Source organism: Oncorhynchus nerka, linkage group LG2 (assembly GCF_034236695.1).
Source record: "Oncorhynchus nerka isolate Pitt River linkage group LG2, Oner_Uvic_2.0, whole genome shotgun sequence".
In the NCBI taxonomy this organism is placed as follows: Eukaryota; Metazoa; Chordata; class Actinopteri; order Salmoniformes; family Salmonidae; genus Oncorhynchus; species Oncorhynchus nerka.
In genome coordinates, this window is record NC_088397.1 from 95,041,282 (window position 1) to 95,062,795 (window position 21,514).

The following is a 21,514-nucleotide window of genomic DNA, read 5'->3' on the forward strand; positions in this document are numbered from 1 at the left end:
AGCAACCACAGCTAATGAAGTCACTGAAACCCTTAACAAAGAGTTGCAGTCTGTTTTGGAATGGGTGGTCAGTAATAAACTAGTCCTGAACATCTCTAAAACTAAGAGCGTTTGTATTTGGTACAAATCATTCCCTAAGTTCTAGACGTCTGCTAAATCTGGTAATGAATGGTGTGTCAGTTGAACTAGTTGAGGAGACTAAATTACTTGGAGTTACCTTAGATTGTAAACTGTCCTGGTCAAAACATATTGATTCAATGGTTGTAAAGATGGGGAGAGGTCTGTCCTTTAAAGAGATGCTCTGCTTTTATGAAATCACACTCCAAAAAGAAAGTTCTGCAGGCTCTAGTTTTGTCTGATCTTGATTATTGTCCAGTCGTGTGGTCCAGTGCTGCAAGGAGAGACCCAGTTAAGCTGCAGCCCAGAACAGGGAGCCACGTTTTGCTTTTCATTGTAATCAGAGGGCTGATATAAATACTATGCATGTCAGTCTCTCTTGGCTAAGAGTTGAGGAGAGACTGACTGCATCACTTCTTATTTTGATTAGAAACATTCATGTGTTGGTTATATACCAAACTCTCCTTCCAGACCCATATCAAACATCTCCAATCCAAAGTTAAATCTAGAATTAGCTTCCTATTTCGCAACAAAGCATCCTTCACTCATGCTGCCAAACATACCCTTGTAAAATTGACCATCCTACCAATCCTCGACTTTGGCGATGTCATTTACAAAATAGCCTCCAATACCCTACTCAACAAATTGGATGCAGTCTATCACAGTGCAATCCGTTTTGTCACCAAAGCCCCATATACTACCCACCATTGCGACCTGTACGCTCTCGTTGGCTGGCCCTCGCTTCATACTCGTCGCCAAACCCACTGGCTCCATGTCATCTACAAGACCCTGCTAGGTAAAGTCCCCCCTTATCTCAGCTCGCTGGTCACCATAGCATCTCCCACCTGTAGCACACGCTCCAGCAGGTATATCTCTCTAGTCACCCCCAAAACCAATTCTTTCTTTGGCCGCCTCTCCTTCCAGTTCTCTGCTGCCAATGACTGGAACGAACTACAAAAATCTCTTAAATTGGAAACACTTATCTCCCTCACTAGCTTTAAGCACCAACTGTCAGAGCATCTTACAGATTACTGCACCTGTACATAGCCCACCTATAATTTAGCCCAAACAACTACCTCTTTCCCAACTGTATTTAATCTATTTATTTATTTTGCTCCTTTGCACCCCATTATTTTTATTTCTACTTTGCACATTCTTCCATTGCAAAACTACCATTCCAGTGTTTTACTTGCTATATTGTATTTACTTTGCCACCATGGCCTTTTTTTTTGCCTTTACCTCCTTCTCACCTAATTTGCTCACATTGTATATAGACTTGTTTTTTTTTTACTGTATTATTGACTGTATGTTTGTTTTACTCCATGTGTAACTCTGTGTCGTTGTATGTGTCAAACTGCTTTGCTTTATCTTGGCCAGGTCGCAATTGTAAATGAGAACTTGTTCTCAACTTGCTTACCTGGTTAAATAAAGGTGAAATAAAAAAATAAAAAAATATACACTCGGTAGTGGTACTCCGTGTATATAAGCAAGTTACCAGGTAAGTATAGTGGTTAGGGATGAATGAATGAATGTCTCTTACCCTCTGTCCCAGGTAGGTAGTGTGATGTAAGGGTTAGGGATGAATGAATGTCTCTTACCCTGTGTCCCAGGTAGGTAGTGTGATGTAAGGGTTAGGGAAGAATTAATGAATCTCTTACCCTGTGTCCCAGGTAGGTAGTGTGGTGTAAGGGTTAGGGATGAATGAATGCATCTCTTACCCTGTGTCCCAGGTAGGTAGTGTGGTGTAAGGGTTAGGGATGAATGAATGAATCTCTTACCCTGTGTCCCAGGTAGGTAGTGTGGTGTAGGGTTTGGGATGAATGAATGAATCTCTTACCCTCTGTCCCAGGTAGGTAGTGTGGTGTAAGGGTTAGGGATGAATGAATGAATCTCTTACCCTCTGTCCCAGGTAGGTAGTGTGGTGTAAGGGTTAGGGATGAATGAATGAATCTCTTACCCTGTGTCCCAGGTAGGTAGTGTGGTGTAGGGTTTGGGATGAATGAATGAATCCCTTACCCTCTGTCCCAGGGAGGTAGTGTGGTGTAAGGGTTAGGGATGAATGAATGAATCTCTTACCCTGTGTCCCAGGTAGGTAGTGTGGTGTAAGGGTTAGGGATGAATGAATGAATCTCTTACCCTGTGTCCCAGATGCACGATTTCTAATGATCAGGACGTTTTGACCTTTTTGCTTGCCCAAGTTAGAATACCTCACGATAAACTGCAGACCACACTATTTACCAAGAGGTTTTCTTTCGTCTCTATTTTTCCTAGCTGTTCATTTACCGCCACAAACCGATGCTGGCACTAAGACCGTACTCAACGAGCTGTATGGGGCCATAAGCAAACAAGAAAATGCTCATTCAGAGGAGGTGCTTCTCGTGGTTGGTGATTTTAATGCAGGGAAGCTGAAATCTGTTGTACCCCCATTTTTTTTTTACCCCATGCTAATCTACAGGAATGTCTCCTTCTTACCCCATGCTATCCTACAGGAATGTCTCCTTCTTACCCCATGCTAATCTACAGGAATGTCTCCTTTTTACCCCATGCTAATCTACAGGAATGTCTCATTTTTACCCCATGCTAATCTACAGGAATGTCTCCTTTTTACCCCATGCTAATCTACAGGAATGTCTGCTTTTTACCCCATGCTAATCTACAGGAATGTCTCCTTTTTACCCCATGCTAATCTACAGGAATGTCTCCTTTTTACCCCATGCTAATCTACAGGAATGTCTCCTTTTTACCCCATGCTAATCTACAGGAATGTCTCCTTTTTACCCCATGCTAATCTACAGGAATGTTTCCTTCTTACCCCATGCTAATCTACAGGAATGTCTCAACCCCATGCTCTACAGGAATGTTTCCTTTTTACCCCATGCTAATCTACAGGAATGTCTCCTTTTTACCCCATGCTAATCTACAGGAATGTTTCCTTCTTACCCCATGCTAATCTACAGGAATGTTTCCTTCTTACCCCATGCTAATCTACAGGAATGTCTCCTTTTTATCCCATGCTAATCTACAGGAATGTTTCCTTTTTACCCCATGCTAATCTACAGGAATAATCTACAGGATGCTAATCTACAGGAATGTCCTTTTTACCCCATGCTAATCTACAGGAATGTTTCCTTCTTACCCCATGCTAATCTACAGGAATGTTTCCTTTTACCCCATGCTAATCTACAGGAATGTTTCCTTTTTCTACCCCATGCTAATCTACAGGAATGTTTCCTTTTACCCCATGCTAATCTACAGGAATGTTTCCTTTTACCCCATGCTAATCTACAGGAATGTTTCCTTTTACCCCATGCTAATCTACAGGAATGTCTCCTTTTTACCCCATGCTAATCTACAGGAATGTTTCCTTTTTATCCCATGCTAATCTACAGGAATGTTTCCTTTTTACCCCATGCTAATCTACAGGAATGTTTCCTTTTTACCCCATGCTAATCTACAGGAATGTTTCCTTCTTACCCCATGCTAATCTACAGGAATGTTTCCTTTTTACCCCATGCTAATCTACAGGAATGTTTCCTTTTTTACCCCATGCTAATCTACAGGAATGTTTCCTTTTACCCCATGCTAATCTACAGGAATGTCTCCTTTTTACCCCTATGCTAATCTACAGGAATGTTTCCTTTTTACCCCATGCTAATCTACAGGAATGTTTCCTTTTATCCCATGCTAATCTACAGGAATGTTTCCTTCCTAATCTACAGGAATGTTCCTTTTACCCCATGCTAATCTACAGGAATGTTTCCTTCTTACCCCATGCTAATCTACAGGAATGTTTGCTAATCCTTTTACCCATGCTAATCTGTACCCCCCATGCTAATCTACAGGAATGTCTCCTTTTTACCCCATGCTAATCTACAGGAATGTTTCCTTCTTACCCCATGCTAATCTACAGGAATGTTTCCTTCTTACCCCATGCTAATCTACAGGAATGTTTCCTTCTTACCCCATGCTAATCTACAGGAATGTTTCCTTTTTACCCCATGCTAATCTACAGGAATATCTCCTTTTTACCCCATGCTAATCTACAGGAATGTTTCCTTCTTACCCCATGCTAATCTACAGGAATGTTTCCTTTTTACCCCATGCTAATCTACAGGAATTTTTATTACCCTAATCTACATATCTCATTTTTACCCCATGCTAATCTACAGGAATGTTTCCTTTTTACCCCATGCTAATCTACAGGAATGTTTCCTTTTTATCCCATGCTAATCTACAGGAATGTTTCCTTTTTACCCCATGCTAATCTACAGGAATGTTTCCTTTTTATCCCATGCTAATCTACAGGAATGTTTCCTTTTTATCCCATGCTAATCTACAGGAATGTCTCCTTTTTATCCCATGCTAATCTACAGCAATGTTTCCTTTTTACCCCATGCTAATCTACAGGAATGTTTCCTTCTTACCCCATGCTAATCTACAGGAATGTTTCCTTCTTACCCCATGCTAATCTACAGGAATGTTTCCTTTTTACCCCATGCTAATCTACAGGAATGTTTCCTACTTACCCCATGCTAATCTACAGGAATGTTTCCTTCTTACCCCATGCTAATCTACAGGAATGTCTCCTTTTTACCCCATGCTAATCTACAGGAATGTTTCCTTCTTACCCCATGCTAATCTACAGGAATGTTTCCTTCTTACCCCATGCTAATCTACAGGAATGTTTCCTTTTTACCCCATGCTAATCTACAGGAATGTCTCCTTTTTACCCCATGCTAATCTACAGGAATGTTTCCTTCTTACCCCATGCTAATCTACAGGAATGTCTCCTTTTTACCCCATGTTAATCTACAGGAATGTTTCCTTCTTACCCCATGCTAATCTACAGGAATGTCTCCTTTTTACCCCATGCTAATCTACAGGAATGTTTCCTTCTTACCCCATGCTAATCTACAGGAATGTTTCCTTTTTACCCCATGCTAATCTACAGGAATGTTTCCTTCTTACCCCATGCTAATCTACAGGAATGTCTCCTTCTTATCCCATGCTAATCTACAGGAATGTTTCCTTTTTACCCCATGCTAATCTACAGGAATGTCTCCTTTTTACCCCATGCTAATCTACAGGAATGTCTCCTTTTACCCCATGCTAATCTACAGGAATGTCTCCTTTTTACCCCATGCTAATCTACAGGAATGTCTCCTTTTTACCCCATGCTAATCTACAGGAATGTCTCCTTTTTACCCCATGCTAATCTACAGGAATGTTTCACTAGCACAGACTGAAATATGTTCTGGGATTCATTCGATAACATTGAGGAGTTTATCCACATCAGTCACCGGCTTCATTAATAAGTGCATCGACAACGTTGTTCCCACAGTGACCGTACGTACATATCCCAACCAGAAGCCATGGATTACAGGCAACATCTGCACTGAGAAACAGGCCAGAGCTGCCACTTTCAGGGAGCGGGACACTAATCCGGGACAGATGCACCAAGTCTAGAACCAAAAGGACCCTGAATAGCTTCTACCCCCAAGCCACAAAACTGCTAAATAGTTAACCAAATAGCTACCCCGACTATCTGCATTGATCCCCCTTTGCACAAACTATTTTGACTCATCACATACATTGCTGTTACTGCTTATTATCTATCCTGTTGCCTAGTCACTTTACCACTAGATATATGTACACGTCTACCTCAATGACCTTGTTCCGCAGCACATCAACTCCGTACTGGTACCCCGTGTATATAGCCTGGTACCCCCGTGTATATAGCCTGGTACCCCTGTGTATATAGCCTGGTAGCCCCGTGTATATAGCCTGGTACCCCTGTGTATATAGCCTGGCACCCCGTGTATATAGCCTGGTACCCCCGTGTATATAGCCTGGTACCCTGTGTATATAGCCTGGTACCCCTGTGTATATAGCCTGGTACCCCGTGTATATAGCCTGGTACCCCGTGTATATAGCCTGGTACCCCTGTGTATATAGCCTGGTACCCCTGGTACCCCCGTATATAGCCTGGTACCCCTGTGTATATAGCCTGGTAGCCCCGTGTATATAGCCTGGTACCCCGTGTATATAGCCTGGTACCCCGTGTATATAGCCTGGTACCCCGTGTATATAGCCTGGTACCCCTGTGTATATAGCCTGGTACCCCGTGTATATAGCCTGGTACCCCCGTGTATATAGCCTGGTACCCCGTGTATATAGCCTGGTACCCCTGTGTATATAGCCTGGTACCCCCGTGTATATAGCCTGGTAAGTTATCGTTACTCATCGTGGATTTATTCCTCGTCGTTATTATTTTAAAATTATTATTCTCTATTTTCTTACTCTCTGCATTGTTGGGAAGGACCCGTAAGTATGAATTTCACTGTTGTTTACGAAGCATGTTACACAAAAGTAGGTAGAGTGGTATAGGGGTTAGGGATGAATGAATTAATGAATGTCTCTCACCCTGTATGTCCCAGGTAGGTAGCGTGGTGGAGGGGTAATGAATGTCTCTCACCCTGTATGTCCCAGGTAGGTAGCGTGGTGGAGGGGTAATGAATGTCTCTCACCCTGTATGTCCCAGGTAGGTAGCGTGGTGGAGGGGTAATGAATGTCTCTCACCCTGTATGTCCCAGGTAGGTAGTGTGGTGGAGGGGTAATGAATGTCTCTCACCCTGTATGTCCCAGGTAGGTAGCGTGGTGGAGGGGTAATGAATGTCTCTCACCCTATATGTCCCAGGTAGGTAGCGTGGTGGAGGGGTAATGAATGTCTCTCACCCTGTATGTCCCAGGTAGGTAGTGTGGTGGAGGGGTAATGAATGTCTCTCACCCTGTATGTCTCGGGTAGGTAGCGTGGTGGAGGGGTAATGAATGTGTCTCACCCTGTGTGTCCCAAGGAGGTAGTGTGGTGGAGGGGTAATGAATGTCTCTCACCCTGTATGTCCCAGGTAGGTAGTGTGGTGGAGGGGTAATGAATGTCTCTCACCCTGTGTGTCCCAAGGAGGTAGTGTGGTGGAGGGGTAATGAATGTCTCTCACCCTGTATGTCCCAGGTAGGTAGTGTGGTGGAGGGGTAATGAATGTCTCTCACCCTGTGTGTCCCAAGGAGGTAGTGTGGTGGAGGGGTAATGAATGTATCTCACCCTGTGTGTCCCAAGGAGGTAGCGTGGTGGAGGGGTAATGAATGTCTCTCACCCTGTATGTCTCAGGTAGGTAGCGTGGTGGAGGGGTAATGAATGTCTCTCACCCTGTGTGTCCCAGGTAGGTAGTGTGGTGGAGGGGTAATGAATGTGTCTCACCCTGTGTGTCCCAAGGAGGTAGTGTGGTGGAGGGGTAATGAATGTGTCTCACCCTGTATGTCCCAAGGAGGTAGTGTGGTGGAGGGGTAATGAATGTCTCTCACCCTGTGTGTCCCAGGTAGGTAGTGTGGTGGAGGGGTAATGAATGTCTCTCACCCTGTGTGTCCCAGGGAGGTAGTGTGGTGGAGGGGTAATGAATGTCTCTCACCCTGTGTGTCCCAAGGAGGTAGTGTGGTGGAGGGGTAATGAATGTCTCTCACCCTGTGTGTCCCAAGGAGGTAGCGTGGTGGAGGGGTAATGAATGTCTCTCACCCTGTATGTCTCAGGTAGGTAGCGTGGTGGAGGGGTAATGAATGTCTCTCACCCTGTGTGTCCCAGGTAGGTAGCGTGGTGGAGGGGTAATGAATGTCTCTCACCCTGTATGTCCCAGGTAGGTAGCGTGGTGGAGGGGTCCTCTCCCCCCCATGTCCCTCTGGTTCACATCAGCCCCATTCTGCAGCAGGAACTCACACGCTGTCAGAGAGCCCTGACAAAGAGGAGAGAGAATGAGGGGAAGAGGGAAGAGGGAGAGAGAGAGTGGTGGTGGGGGAGGAGGGAGAGAGAGTGGTGGTGGGGGAGGAGGAAGAGAGAGAGTGGTGGGGGGAGGAGAGTGTTGGGGGAGGGAAGAGGGAGAGAGAGAGAGTGGTGGGGGAGGGAAGAGGGAGAGAGAGAGAGAGTGGTGGGGGAGGACAGTGTTGCGGGAAGAGGGAGAGAGAGGTGTTGGGGGGAGGGAAGAGGGAGAGAGAGTGATGGGGGAGGACAGTGTTGGAAGAGGGAGAGAGAGAGTGGGGGAGGAGAGTAATGGGGAGGGAAGAGAGAGTGTTGGGGGAGGACAGTGATGGGGAGGGAAGAGGGAGAGAGAGAGTGGGGGGGAGGAGAGTAATGGGGAGGGAAGAGGGAGAGAGAGAGTGGTGGGGGGAGGACAGTGATGGGGAGGGAAGAGGGAGCGAGAGAGTGTCGTATCAGACCACAGTGTCGTATCAGACCACAGTGTCGTATCAGACCACAGTGTCGTATCAGACCACAGTGTCGTATCAGGCCACAGTGTCGTATCAGACCAGTGTCGTATCAGACCACAGTGTCGTATCAGACCAGTGTCGTATCAGACCACAGTGTCGTATCAGACCAGTGTCGTATCAGACCAGTGTCGTATCAGACCAGTGTCGTATCAGACCACAGTGTCGTATCAGACCACAGTGTCGTATCAGACCACAGTGTCGTATCAGGCCACAGTGTCGTATCAGACCAGTGTCGTATCAGACCACAGTGTCGTATCAGACCAGTGTCGTATCAGACCACAGTGTCGTATCAGACCAGTGTCGTATCAGACCAGTGTCGTATCAGACCAGTGTCGTATCAGACCACAGTGTCGTATCAGACCAGTGTCGTATCAGACCACAGTGTCGTATCAGACCAGTGTCGTATCAGACCAGTGTCGTATCAGACCAGTGTCGTATCAGACCACAGTGTCGTATCAGACCACAGTGTCGTATCAGACCAGTGTCGTATCAGACCAGTGTCGTATCAGACCAGTGTCGTATCAGGCCACAGTGTCGTATCAGACCAGTGTCGTATCAGGCCACAGTGTCGTATCAGACCACAGTGTCGTATCAGACCAGTGTCGTATCAGGCCACAGTGTCGTATCAGACCAGTGTCGTATCAGGCCACAGTGTCGTATCAGACCACAGTGTCGTATCAGACCAGTGTCGTATCAGACCAGTGTCGTATCAGGCCACAGTGTCGTATCAGACCAGTGTCGTATCAGGCCACAGTGTCGTATCAGACCACAGTGTCGTATCAGACCAGTGTCGTATCAGACCACAGTGTCGTATCAGACCACAGTGTCGTATCAGACCACAGTGTCGTATCAGACCACAGTGACCACAGGGCCTGTATAGTGTGTGTCTGCACTCTGCCCAACCCTGCCTATAGCGTGTATATAGTGTCTGCCTATATCTATAGTGTGTATCTTACCCCTGTATAGTGTGTATCTTACCCCTGTATAGTGTGTGTATCTATAGTGTGTATCTTACCCCTGTATAGTGTGTGTATCTATAGTGTGTATCTTACCCCTGTATAGTGTGTGTATCTATAGTGTGTATCTTACCCCTGTATAGTGTGTGTATATATAGTGTGTATCTATAGTGTGTATCTATAGTGTGTATCTATAGTGTGTGTATCTATAGTGTGTATCTATAGTGTGTATCTATAGTGTGTATCTATAGTGTGTGTATCTATAGTGTGTATCTTACCCCTGTATAGTGTGTGTATCTATAGTGTGTATCTTACCCCTGTATAGTGTGTGTATCTATAGTGTGTATCTTACCCCTGTATAGTGTGTGTATCTATAGTGTGTGTATCTATAGTGTGTATCTTACCCCTGTATAGTGTGTATCTTACCCCTGTATAGTGTGTGTATCTATAGTGTGTATCTAACCCCTGTATAGTGTGTGTATCTATAGTGTGTATCTTACCCCTGTATAGTGTGTGTATCTATAGTGTGTATCTTACCCCTGTATAGTGTGTGTATCTATAGTGTGTATCTTACCCCTGTATAGTGTGTGTATCTATAGTGTGTATCTTACCCCTGTATAGTGTGTATCTTACCCCTGTATAGTGTGTGTATCTATAGTGTCTATCTATAGTGTGTATCTATAGTGTGTATCTTACCCCTGTATAGTGTGTATCTTACCCCTGTATAGTGTGTGTATCTATAGTGTGTATCTAACCCCTGTATAGTGTGTGTATCTATAGTGTGTATCTATACCCTGTATCTAGTGTGTATCTATAGTGTGTGTATCTATAGTGTGTATCTATAGTGTGTATCTTACCCCTGTATAGTGTGTGTATCTATAGTGTGTATCTTACCCCTGTATAGTGTGTGTATCTATAGTGTGTATCTTACCCCTGTATAGTGTGTGTATCTTACCCCTGTCACGGCCTGTATGAGCGGGGTCTTTCCCTCCTCATCGCTGGCAGAGTGGACGTCTGCCCCGTGCGCCAGCGCCTCGGCCATGAGTGGCAGGTTGTGTAGCCGTGACGACCGGTAGAGCAACGCCCCCGGGGGGAGGGGCTCCTCAGGGTCTGATCCCGCCTCCTGCTCTATCTCCACCTCCCCGCTAGACTCCTCCTCTTCTGACTCGCCCTCACACTCTACTGGGGCGATAGTGTGTGAATCTAGAGTGTGGGTGGGGGGGGGGGTATCTGAGGGACCCTGGGTTAGTCTGGCTACTACAGTTTGACAAAGTCCTAAAATACTGTATAGTGAACCTTTGAAAGTATCTATTTTACATGTTATCTTACCCTCTTGTCCAGAGTGACTGTGTATCTAATAGTGTTCAGAATCTAGGTGGGACAACCACATATCACAGTAATAGTCAGTACATTCAACATTCATCTTCAGATAGCTAGGTGGACCAGTCATAGTCAGTACATTCATCTACAGATAGCTAGGTGGACCAGTCATAGTCAGTACATTCATCTCCAGATAGCTAGGTGGACCAGTCATAGTCAGTACATTCATCTCCAGATAGCTAGGTGGACCAGTCATAGTCAGTACATTCATCTCCAGATAGCTAGGTGGACCAGTCATAGTCAGTACATTCATCTCCAGATAGCTGTGGACCATCATAGTCAGTACATTCATCTCCAGATAGTAGGTGGACCAGTATAGTGTGTATCATTCATCTCCAGATAGCTAGGTGGACCAGTCATAGTCAGTACATTCATCTCCAGATAGCTAGGTGGACCAGTCATAGTCAGTACATTCATCTCCAGATAGCTAGGTGGACAGTCATAGTCAGTACATTCATCTCCAGATAGCTAGGTGGACCAGTCAGTAGTCAGTACATTCATCTCCAGATAGCTAGGTGGACCAGTCATAGCAGTACATTCATCTCCAGATAGGGGGTGGACCAGGGTCTGATAGTCAGTACATTCATCTCCAGATAGCTAGGTGGACCAGTCATAGTCAGTACATTCATCTCCAGATAGCTAGGTGGACCAGTCATAGTAGACTCCTCCTCTTCTGAGTACATTCATCTCCAGATAGGGGTGGACCAGTCAAGGAGTACATTCATCTCCAGATAGCTAGGTGGACCAGTCATAGTCAGTACATTCATCTCCAGATAGCTAGGTGGACCAGTCATAGTCAGTACATTCATCTCCAGATTTGACAAAGTCAGTACATTCATCTCCAGATAGCTAGGTGGACCAGTCAAAGTACATTCATCTCCAGATAGCTAGGTGGACCAGTCATAGTCAGTACATTCATCTCCAGATAGCTAGGTGGACCAGTCATAGCAGTACATTCATCTCCAGATAGCTAGTGGACCAGTCATAGAAAGGTAGGTACATTCATCTCAGATAGCTAGGTGGACCAGTCATAGTCAGTACATTCATCTCCAGATAGCTAGGTGGACCAGTCACCAGTACATTCATCTTCAGTAATAGTCAGTCATAGTCAACATTCATCTCCAGATAGCTAGGTGGACCAGTCATAGTCAGTACATTCATCTCCAGATAGCTAGGTGGACCAGTCATAGTCAGTACATTCATCTCCAGATAGGTAGGTGGACCAGTCATAGTCAGTACATTCATCTCCAGATAGGTAGGTGGACCAGTCATAGTCAGTACATTCAACATTCATCTCCAGATAGCTAGGTGGACCAGTCATAGTCAGTACATTCATCTCCAGATAGGTAGGTGAACCAGTCATAGTCAGTACATTCATCTCCAGATAGCTAGGTGGACCAGTCATAGTCAGTACATTCATCTCCAGATAGCTAGGTGGACCAGTCATAGTCAGTACATTCATCTCCAGATAGCTAGGTGGACCAGTCATAGTCAGTACATTCATCTCCAGATAGCTAGGTGGACCAGTCATAGTCAGTACATTCATCTCCAGATAGCTAGGTGGACCAGTCATAGTCAGTACATTCATCTCCAGATAGCTAGGTGGACCAGTCATAGTCAGTACATTCATCTCCAGATAGCTAGGTGGACCAGTCATAGTCAGTACATTCATCTCCAGATAGCTAGGTGGACCAGTCATAGTCAGTACATTCATCTCCAGATAGCTAGGTGGACCAGTCATAGTCAGTACATTCATCTCCAGATAGCTAGGTGGACCAGTCATAGTCAGTACATTCATCTCCAGATAGCTAGGTGGACCAGTCATAGTCAGTACATTCATCTGCAGATAGCTAGGTGGACCAGTCATAGTCAGTACATTCATCTACATATAGCTAGGTGGACCAGTCATAGTCAGTACATTCATCTCCAGAAAGCTAGGTGGACCAGTCATAGTCAGTACATTCATCTCCAGATAGCTAGGTGGACCAGTCATAGTCAGTACATTCATCTCCAGATAGCTAGGTGGACCAGTCATAGTCAGTACATTCATCTCCAGATAGCTAGGTGGACCAGTCATAGTCAGTACATTCATCTCCAGATAGCTAGGTGGACCAGTCATAGTCAGTACATTCATCTGCAGATAGCTAGGTGGACCAGTCATAGTCAGTACATTCATCTCCAGATAGCTAGGTGGGACAACCACATATTACAGTCATAGTCAGTACATTCATCTACATATAGCTAGGTGGACCTGTCATAGTCAGTACATTCATCTCCAGATAGCTAGGTGGACCAGTCATAGTCAGTACATTCATCTACATATAGCTAGGTGGACCAGTCATAGTCAGTACATTCATCTCCAGATAGCTAGGTGGGACAACCACATATTACAGTCATAGTCAGTACATTCATCTACATATAGCTAGGTGGACCTGTCATAGTCAGTACATTCATCTCCAGATAGCTAGGTGGGACAACCACATATTACAGTCATAGTCAGTACATTCATCTCCAGATAGGTAGGTGGACCAGTCATAGTTAGTAGATTCATCTACAGATAGCTAGGTGGACAACAGTCATAGTCAGTACATTCATCTCCAGATAGGTAGGTGGACCAGTCATAGTTAGTAGATTCATCTACAGATAGCTAGGTGGACCAGTCATAGTCAGGACATTCATCTTCAGATAGCTAGGTGGACCAGTCATAGTCAGTACATTCATCTGCAGATAGCTAGGTGGACCAGTCATAGTCAGTACATTCATCTCCAGATAGGTAGGTGGATCAGTCATAGTTAGTAGATTCATCTCCAGATAGCTAGGTGGACCAGTCATAGTCAGTACATTCATCTCCAGATAGCTAGGTGGACCAGTCATAGTCAGTACATTCATCTACATATAGCTAGGTGGACCAGTCATAGTCAGTACATTCATCTCCAGATAGCTAGGTGGGACAACCACATATTACAGTCATAGTCAGTACATTCATCTACATATAGCTAGGTGGACCTGTCATAGTCAGTACATTCATCTCCAGATAGCTAGGTGAGACAACCACATATCACAGTCATAGTCAGTACATTCATCTCCAGATAGCTAGGTGGACCAGTCATAGTCAGTACATTCATCTGCAGATAGCTAGGTGGACCAGTCATAGTCAGTACATTCATCTTCAGATAGCTAGGTGGACCAGTCATAGTCAGTACATTAATAGGAAACACACACACACACACACACACACACACACACACACACACACACACACACACACACACACACACACACACACACACACACACACACACACACACACACCCCTGTGACTTACCCTCCTCTGTGACACTGTCGACCACTGAGCCAAACACCAGGATGTCTGTGCTCCCGTCTGTACTGCCTCCCAGCCCACTGTCACTGCTCAGACCTGCAGGGCCAACCAGCGCCAAGACACGGACACGTTAGTCACCACACCGCCTCCCTAACCCCAACCAGCGCCAAGACACGGACACGTTAGTCACCACACCGCCTCCCTAACCCCAACCAGCGCCAAGACACGGACACGTTAGTCACCACACCGCCTCCCTAACCCCAACCAGCGCCAAGACACGGACACGTTAGTCACCACACCGCCTCCCTAACCCCAACCAGCGCCAAGACACGGACATGTTAGTCACCACACCGCCTCCCCTGAAGCTCCACAACAAGACCTCCTTACAGCCCCAAACCCAGTCTCCTCACCAGCTAGGTACACCCCCCCTGAACACTCCTCCTAACCCTAACCCCCCCTGAACACTCCTCCTAACCCTAACCCCCTAAACACTCCTCCTAACCCCAACCAGCGCCAAGCCACGGACACGTTAGTCACCACACCGCCTCCCTAACCCTAACCCCCTAAACACTCCTCCTAACCCTAACCCCCCCTAAACACTCCTCCTAACCCTAACCCCCCAAAACACTCCTCCTAACCCTAACCCCCCTAAACACTCCTCCTAACCCTAACCCCCCTAAACACTCCTCCTAACCCTAACCCCCTAAACACCCCTCCTAACCCTAACCCTAACCCCCTAAACACTCCTCCTAACCCTAACCCTCCCCTAAACACTCCTCCTAACCCTAACCCCCTAAACACTCCTCCTAACCCTAACCCCCTAAACACTCCTCCTAACCCTAACCCCCTAAACACTCCTCCTAACCCTAACCCCCTAAACACTCCTCCTAACCCTAACCCCCTAAACACTCCTCCTAACCCTAACCCCTAAACACTCCTCCTAACCCTAACCCCCCTAAACACTCCTCCTAACCCTAACCCCTAAACACTCCTCCTAACCCTAACCCCCTAAACACTCCTCCTAACCCTAACCCCCTAAACACTCCTCCTAACCCTAACCCCCTAAACACTCCTCCTAACCCTAACCCCTCTAAACACTCCTCCTAACCCTAACCCCCTAAACACTCCTCCTAACCCTAACCCCCTAAACACTCCTCCTAACCCTAACCCCCAAACACTCCTCCTAACCCTAACCCCCTAAACACTCCTCCTAACCCTAACCATCCTCTGCAAGCCTCTCAATCCCTAAAATAAATCCCTTCTGACCCCAATCCACCCTACTGACCCCAATCCACCCTACTGACCCCAATCTACCCTTCGACCCCAATCTACCCTACTGACCCCAATCTACCCTGCTGACCCCAATCCCCCAATATAGCACCAAGCCTCATCTCCACCCCAACAGTCCCTTCTAAAGCCTCCTCTCCACCCCAACAGTTCCTTCTAAAGCCTCATCTCCACCCCAACAGTTCCTTCTAAAGCCTCCTCTCCACCCCAACAGTTCCTTCTAAAGCCTCATCTCCACCCAACAGTTCCTTCTAAAGCCTCCTCTCCACCCCAACAGTTCCTTCTAAAGCCTCATCTCCACCCCAACAGTTCCTTCTAAAGCCTCATCTCCACCCCAACAGTTCCTTCTAAAGCCTCATCTCCACCCCAACAGTTCCTTCTAAAGCCTCATCTCCACCCCAACAGTTCCTTCTAAAGCCTCATCTCCACCCAACAGTTCATTCTAAAGCCTCATCTCCACCCCAACAGTTCCTTCTAAAGCCTCATCTCCACCCCAACAGTTCCTTCTAAAGCCTCATCTCCACCCCAACAGTTCCTTCTAAAGCCTCATCTCCACCCCAACAGTTCCTTCTAAAGCCTCATCTCCACCCCAACAGTTCCTTCTAAAGCCTCATCTCCACCCCAACAGTTCCTTCTAAAGCCTCATCTCCACCCCAACAGTTCCTTCTAAAGCCTCATCTCCACCCCAACAGTTCCTTCTAAAGCCTCATCTCCACCCCAACAGTTCCTTCTAAAGCCTCATCTCCACCCCAACAGTTCCTTCTAAAGCCTCATCTCCACCCAACAGTTCATTCTAAAGCCTCATCTCCACCCCAACAGTTCCTTCTAAAGCCTCATCTCCACCCCCAACAGTTCCTTCTAAAGCCTCATCTCCACCCCAACAGTTCCTTCTAAAGCCTCATCTCCACCCAACAGTTCCTTCTAAAGCCTCATCTCCACCCCAACAGTTCCTTCTAAAGCCTCATCTCCACCCCCAACAGTTCCTTCTAAAGCCTCATCTCCACCCCAACAGTTCCTTCTAAAGCCTCATCTCCACCCCAACAGTTCCTTCTAAAGCCTCATCTCCACCCCAACAGTTCCTTCTAAAGCCTCATCTCCACCCCAACAGTTCCTTCTAAAGACTCATCTCCACCCAACAGTTCCTTCTAAAGACTCATCTCCAAAACTCTGGGCCAGACAGTTCCTTCTGGGCCAGACTCATCTCCACCTGGGCAACAGACTTCCTGCTGGAAAACTCTCTCCAGTCCCAAAACTCTGGGCCAGACTTACTTAACTCCCATTTACTTCTGGAAAACTCTGGGCCAGACTTACTGCTGGAAAACTCTGGGCCAGACTTACTGCCAAAACTCTGGGCCAGACTTAGATGGGCCAACTCTGGGGCAGACTTACTGTGGGAAACTCTGAGCCAGACTTACTGCGGGGAACTCTGGGCCAGACTTACTGCTGGAAAACTCTGGGCCAGACTTACTGCTGGAAAACTCTGGGCCAGACTTACTGCGGGGAACTCTGGGCCAGACTTACTGCTGGAAAACTCTGGGCCAGACTTACTGCTGGAAAACTCTGGGCCAGACTTACTGCGGGGAACTCTGGGCCAGACTTACTGCGGGGAACTCTGGGCCAGACTTACTGCTGGAAAACTCTGGGCCAGACTTACTGCTGGAAAACTCTGGGCCAGACTTACTGCTGGAAAACTCTGGGCCAGACTTACTGCTGGAAAACTCTGGGCCAGACTTACTGCTGGAAAACTCTGAGCCAAACTTACTGCGGGGAACTCTGGGCCAGACTTACTGCGGGGAACTCTGGGCCAGACTTACTGCTGGAAAACTCTGGGCCAGACTTACTGCGGGGAACTCTGAGCCAGACTTACTGCGGGGAACTCTGAGCCAGACTTACTGCGGGGAACTCTGAGCCAGACTTACTGCGGGGAACTCTGAGCCAGACTTACTGCGGGGAACTCTGAGCCAGACTTACTGCGGGGAACTCTGAGCCAGACTTACTGCGGGGAACTCTGAGCCAGACTTACTGCGGGGAACTCTGAGCCAGACTTACTGCGGGGAACTCTGGGCCAGACTTACTGCTGGAAAACTCTGGGCCAGACTTACTGCGGGGAACTCTGGGCCAGACTTACTGCGGGGAACTCTGAGCCAGACTTACTGCGGGGAACTCTGGGCCAGACTTACTGCTGGAAAACTCTGGGCCAGACTTACTGCGGGGAACTCTGGGCCAGACTTACTGCTGGAAAACTCTGGGCCAGACTTACTGCGGGGAACTCTGGGCCAGACTTACTGCGGGGAACTCTGAGCCAGACTTACTGCGGGGAACTCTGAGCCAGACTTACTGCGGGGAACTCTGAGCCAGACTTACTGCGGGGAACTCTGAGCCAGACTTACTGCGGGGAACTCTGGGCCAGACTTACTGCTGGAAAACTCTGGGCCAGACTTACTGCTGGAAAACTCTGGGTCAGACTTACTGCGGGAAACTCTGGGTCAGACTTACTGCGGGTGCCATTGCCAGTGTCGAAGTAGGAGAAGAGGTTGTCCATCTCATCAGGACAAAACAGAGAGTCACGACGGAGCTTCGCTGCTGCTGCAGCTGAGGACATACAGGAGAGAGAGAAAGAGTCTTAATATCACCTCATATTACAAAAAGGTTTCCAGACAGGAGCTCTCATTATTTATTTGACAAAAGTAAAAGTGATAAAGTACAAGGGTTTGAAGATATGGAGGGACTGGTTTTAAATCCCCAGACTGTTTGAAGTGTCAGAAATTGGGATTGGGTCTCGTGACGACGTCTGCAGTCTGCTGCCTGTCTGATGGAGCTGGACAGAGCAAACAGTTCAGCATCACATGCTTTCCTCAGGACTCTTCCACAACAGCTAAATGGATATTTTTCTAGTTTTATTGTCCTTCAAGACATATGCAGGACAGCTTTCCACGGCTTAAACATTCAGTAAACTGCAGAAGGAGAGGAGAGAGAGAGTTTAGTCACCTGCGGAGAGGTTTCCTGGTGAAATCAAACCGGGGTCGTGTCGGTATTTCCGGCGGGTTTTGGGCGCTCCTCGCACGGAGCTGTTGTGGCGATGACACTTCTTCACGCTCCAGGGGCGGGACTTCCTCTCACCTTCCACCAATGAGTCACTGACACTCATCTTCTTCAGGAAACGCCTCTCCACATATTTAGCCTTGATCCACGCCTCCTTCTCTTGTCTAAGAGAGAGAGAGATGAGGGAAGACCGTATGTGTCACGTTTAGGAGTCTCCTAGCCAATAGGAGATGAGGGAAGACTGTATGTGTCATGTTTAGGAGTCTCCTAGCCAATAGGAGATGAGGGAAGACCGTATATGTTATGTTTAGGAGTCTCCTAGCCAATAGGAGATGAGGGGAGACCATATATGTCATGTTTAGGAGTCTCCTAGCCAATAGGAGATGAGGGAAGACCGTATATGTCATGTTTAGGAGTCTCCTAGCCTATAGGAGATGAGGGAAGACCATATACAGTGCCTTGCGAAAGTATTCGGCCCCCTTGAACTTTGCGACCTTTTGCCACATTTCAGGCTTCAAACATAAAGATATAAAACTGTATTATTTTGTGAAGAATCAACAACAAGTGGGACACAATCATGAAGTGGAACGACATTTATTGGATATTTCAAACTTTTTTAACAAATCAAAAACTGAAAAATTGGGCGTGCAAAATTATTCAGCCCCTTTACTTTCAGTGCAGCAAACTCTCTCCAGAAGTTCAGTGAGGATCTCTGAATGATCCAATGTTGACCTAAATGACTAATGATGATAAATACAATCCACCTGTGTGTAATCAAGTCTCCGTATAAATGCACCTGCACTGATATAGTCTCAGAGGTCCGTTAAAAGCGCAGAGAGCATCATGAAGAACAAGGAACACACCAGGCAGGTCCGAGATACTGTTGTGAAGAAGTTTAAATCCGGATTTGGATACAAAAAGATTTCCCAAGCTTTAAACATCCCAAGGAGCACTGTGCAAGCGATAATATTGAAATGGAAGGAGTATCAGACCACTGCAAATCTACCAAGACCTGGCTGTCCCTCTAAACTTTCAGCTCATACAAGGAGAAGACCGATCAGAGATGCAGCCAAGAGGCCCATGATCACTCTGGATGAACTGCAGAGATCTACAGCTGAGGTGGGAGACTCTGTCCATAGGACAACAATCAGTCGTATATTGCACAAATCTGGCCTTTATGGAAGAGTGGCAAGAAGAAAGCCATTTCTTAAAGATATCCATAAAAAGTGTCGTTTAAAGTTTCCACAAGCCACCTGGGAGACACACCAAACATGTGGAAGAAGGTGCTCTGGTCAGATGAAACCAAAATTGAACTTTTTGGCAACAATGCAAAACGTTATGTTTGGCGTAAAAGCAACACAGCTAATCACCCAGAACACACCATCCCCACTGTCAAACATGGTGGTGGCAGCATCATGGTTTGGGCCTGCTTTTCTTCAGCAGGGACAGGGAAGATGGTTAAAATTGATGGGAAGATGGATGGAGCCAAATACAGGACCATTCTGGAAGAAAACCTGATGGAGTCTGCAAAAGACCTGAGACTGGGACGGAGATTTGTCTTCCAACAAGACAATGATCCAAAACATAAAGCAAAATCTACAATGGAATGGTTCAAAAATAAACATATCCAGGTGTTAGAATGGCCAAGTCAAAGTCCAGACCTGAATCCAATCGAGAATCTGTGGAAAGAACTGAAAACTGCTGTTCACAAATGCTCTCCATCCAACCTCACTGAGCTCGAGCTGTTTTGCAAGGAGGAATGGGAAAAAATGTCAGTCTCTCGATGTGCAAAACTGATAGAGACATACCCCAAGCGACTTACAGCTGTAATCGCAGCAAAAGGTGGCGCTACAAAGTATTAACTTAAGCGGGCTAAATAATTTTGCACGCCCAATTTTTCAGTTTTTGATTTGTTAAAAAAGTTTGAAATATCCAATAAATGTCGTTCCACTTCATGATTGTTTCCCACTTGTTGTTGATTCTTCACAAAAAAATACAGTTTTATATCTTTATGTTTGAAGCCTGAAATGTGGCAAAAGGTCGCAAAGTTCAAGGGGGCCGAATACTTTCGCAAGGCACTGTATGTCATGTTTAGGAGTCTCCTAGCCTATAGGTAAACTTGCTAACCAGTGCTCACCTAGGACTGGAAGGTCCAGGTTTCTTCACTCCCAGTTCCTCACAGGCTCCCTCATAGATGTGGTTAATCACATTGTTACCCAGCTCACACATCAACTGGAGACAGAGAGAAAGATAGCAGAGAAGAAATTATTAGGTGAGGAATTTTATAACCCCGAAACACGAAGAGAGATATTCCCAGAGTCCCAAGAAGCTTCTTTGAAAGGAATTACGTCATATCTTGAATCACGAAGATGATGCAGAGCAGGAAGTGAGAAACTCACCTTGAGTAGCTCTGGTTCCCAGGAGTCCAGTGTTAGTGAACGAACCTTGGAGCAATGAACCCCCAGACTCCTGTAGAAGACACAACATAGAGAGAGAGAGAGAGACAACCGGTCAGATACAGCGGCGTTTCCTAAACTCCGAGTAGAGTATGTGTGTTGCGTAGCCTGTATTCTGCGAAGATATGGAGGGACAGGTTGTAAACAGATTAAGTTGACTGTCTGAAGTGACAGAAATCGGGATCAGGTCTCATGATGATGATGTCTGCTTCCTGTCTGTCACTTTCATCTGTTCTATTTCCTGTCTTGCTGCTGTTTGGCTGTTATTTGACTTGTTCTACTTCCTGTCTCTCGCTGCTGTTTGGCTGTTCTTTCACCTATTCTACTTCCTGTCTTGCTGCTGTTTGGCTGTTCTTTCACTTGTTCTACTTCCTGTCTCTTACTGCTGTTTGACTGTTCTACTTCCTGTCTCTCACTGCTGTTTGACTGTTCTTTCACTTGTTCTACTTCCTGTCTCGCTGCTGTTTGGCTGTTCTTTCACCTATTCTACTTCCTGTCTTGCTGCTGTTTGACTGTTCTTTCACTTGTTCTACTTCCTGTCTCTCACTGCTGTTTGACTGTTCTTTCACTTGTTCTACTTCCTGTTTCTCACTGCTGTTTGGCTGTTCTTTCACTTGTTCTACTTCCTGTCTCTCGCTGCT

The 21,514-nt window shown here is 46.4% G+C and overlaps 1 protein-coding gene across 1 annotated transcript in view; it reads right to left on the bottom strand.

The window, feature by feature from the left end:
• The window catches only part of LOC115125561 (arf-GAP with coiled-coil, ANK repeat and PH domain-containing protein 3-like), a 185,149-nt gene that overhangs the window by 21,139 nt on the left and 142,496 nt on the right, over positions 1-21,514 (bottom strand). Inside the window, exons 16-22 of the mRNA XM_065004415.1 lie at positions 20,817-20,886; positions 20,555-20,649; positions 18,364-18,581; positions 17,872-17,967; positions 14,092-14,193; positions 10,342-10,565; positions 7,789-7,898 (exon numbers count right to left, since the gene is read on the bottom strand). Coding sequence (XP_064860487.1) covers positions 7,789-7,898; positions 10,342-10,565; positions 14,092-14,193; positions 17,872-17,967; positions 18,364-18,581; positions 20,555-20,649; positions 20,817-20,886 — 915 coding nt within the window. The remainder of the gene's footprint in view (positions 1-7,788; positions 7,899-10,341; positions 10,566-14,091; positions 14,194-17,871; positions 17,968-18,363; positions 18,582-20,554; positions 20,650-20,816; positions 20,887-21,514) is intronic.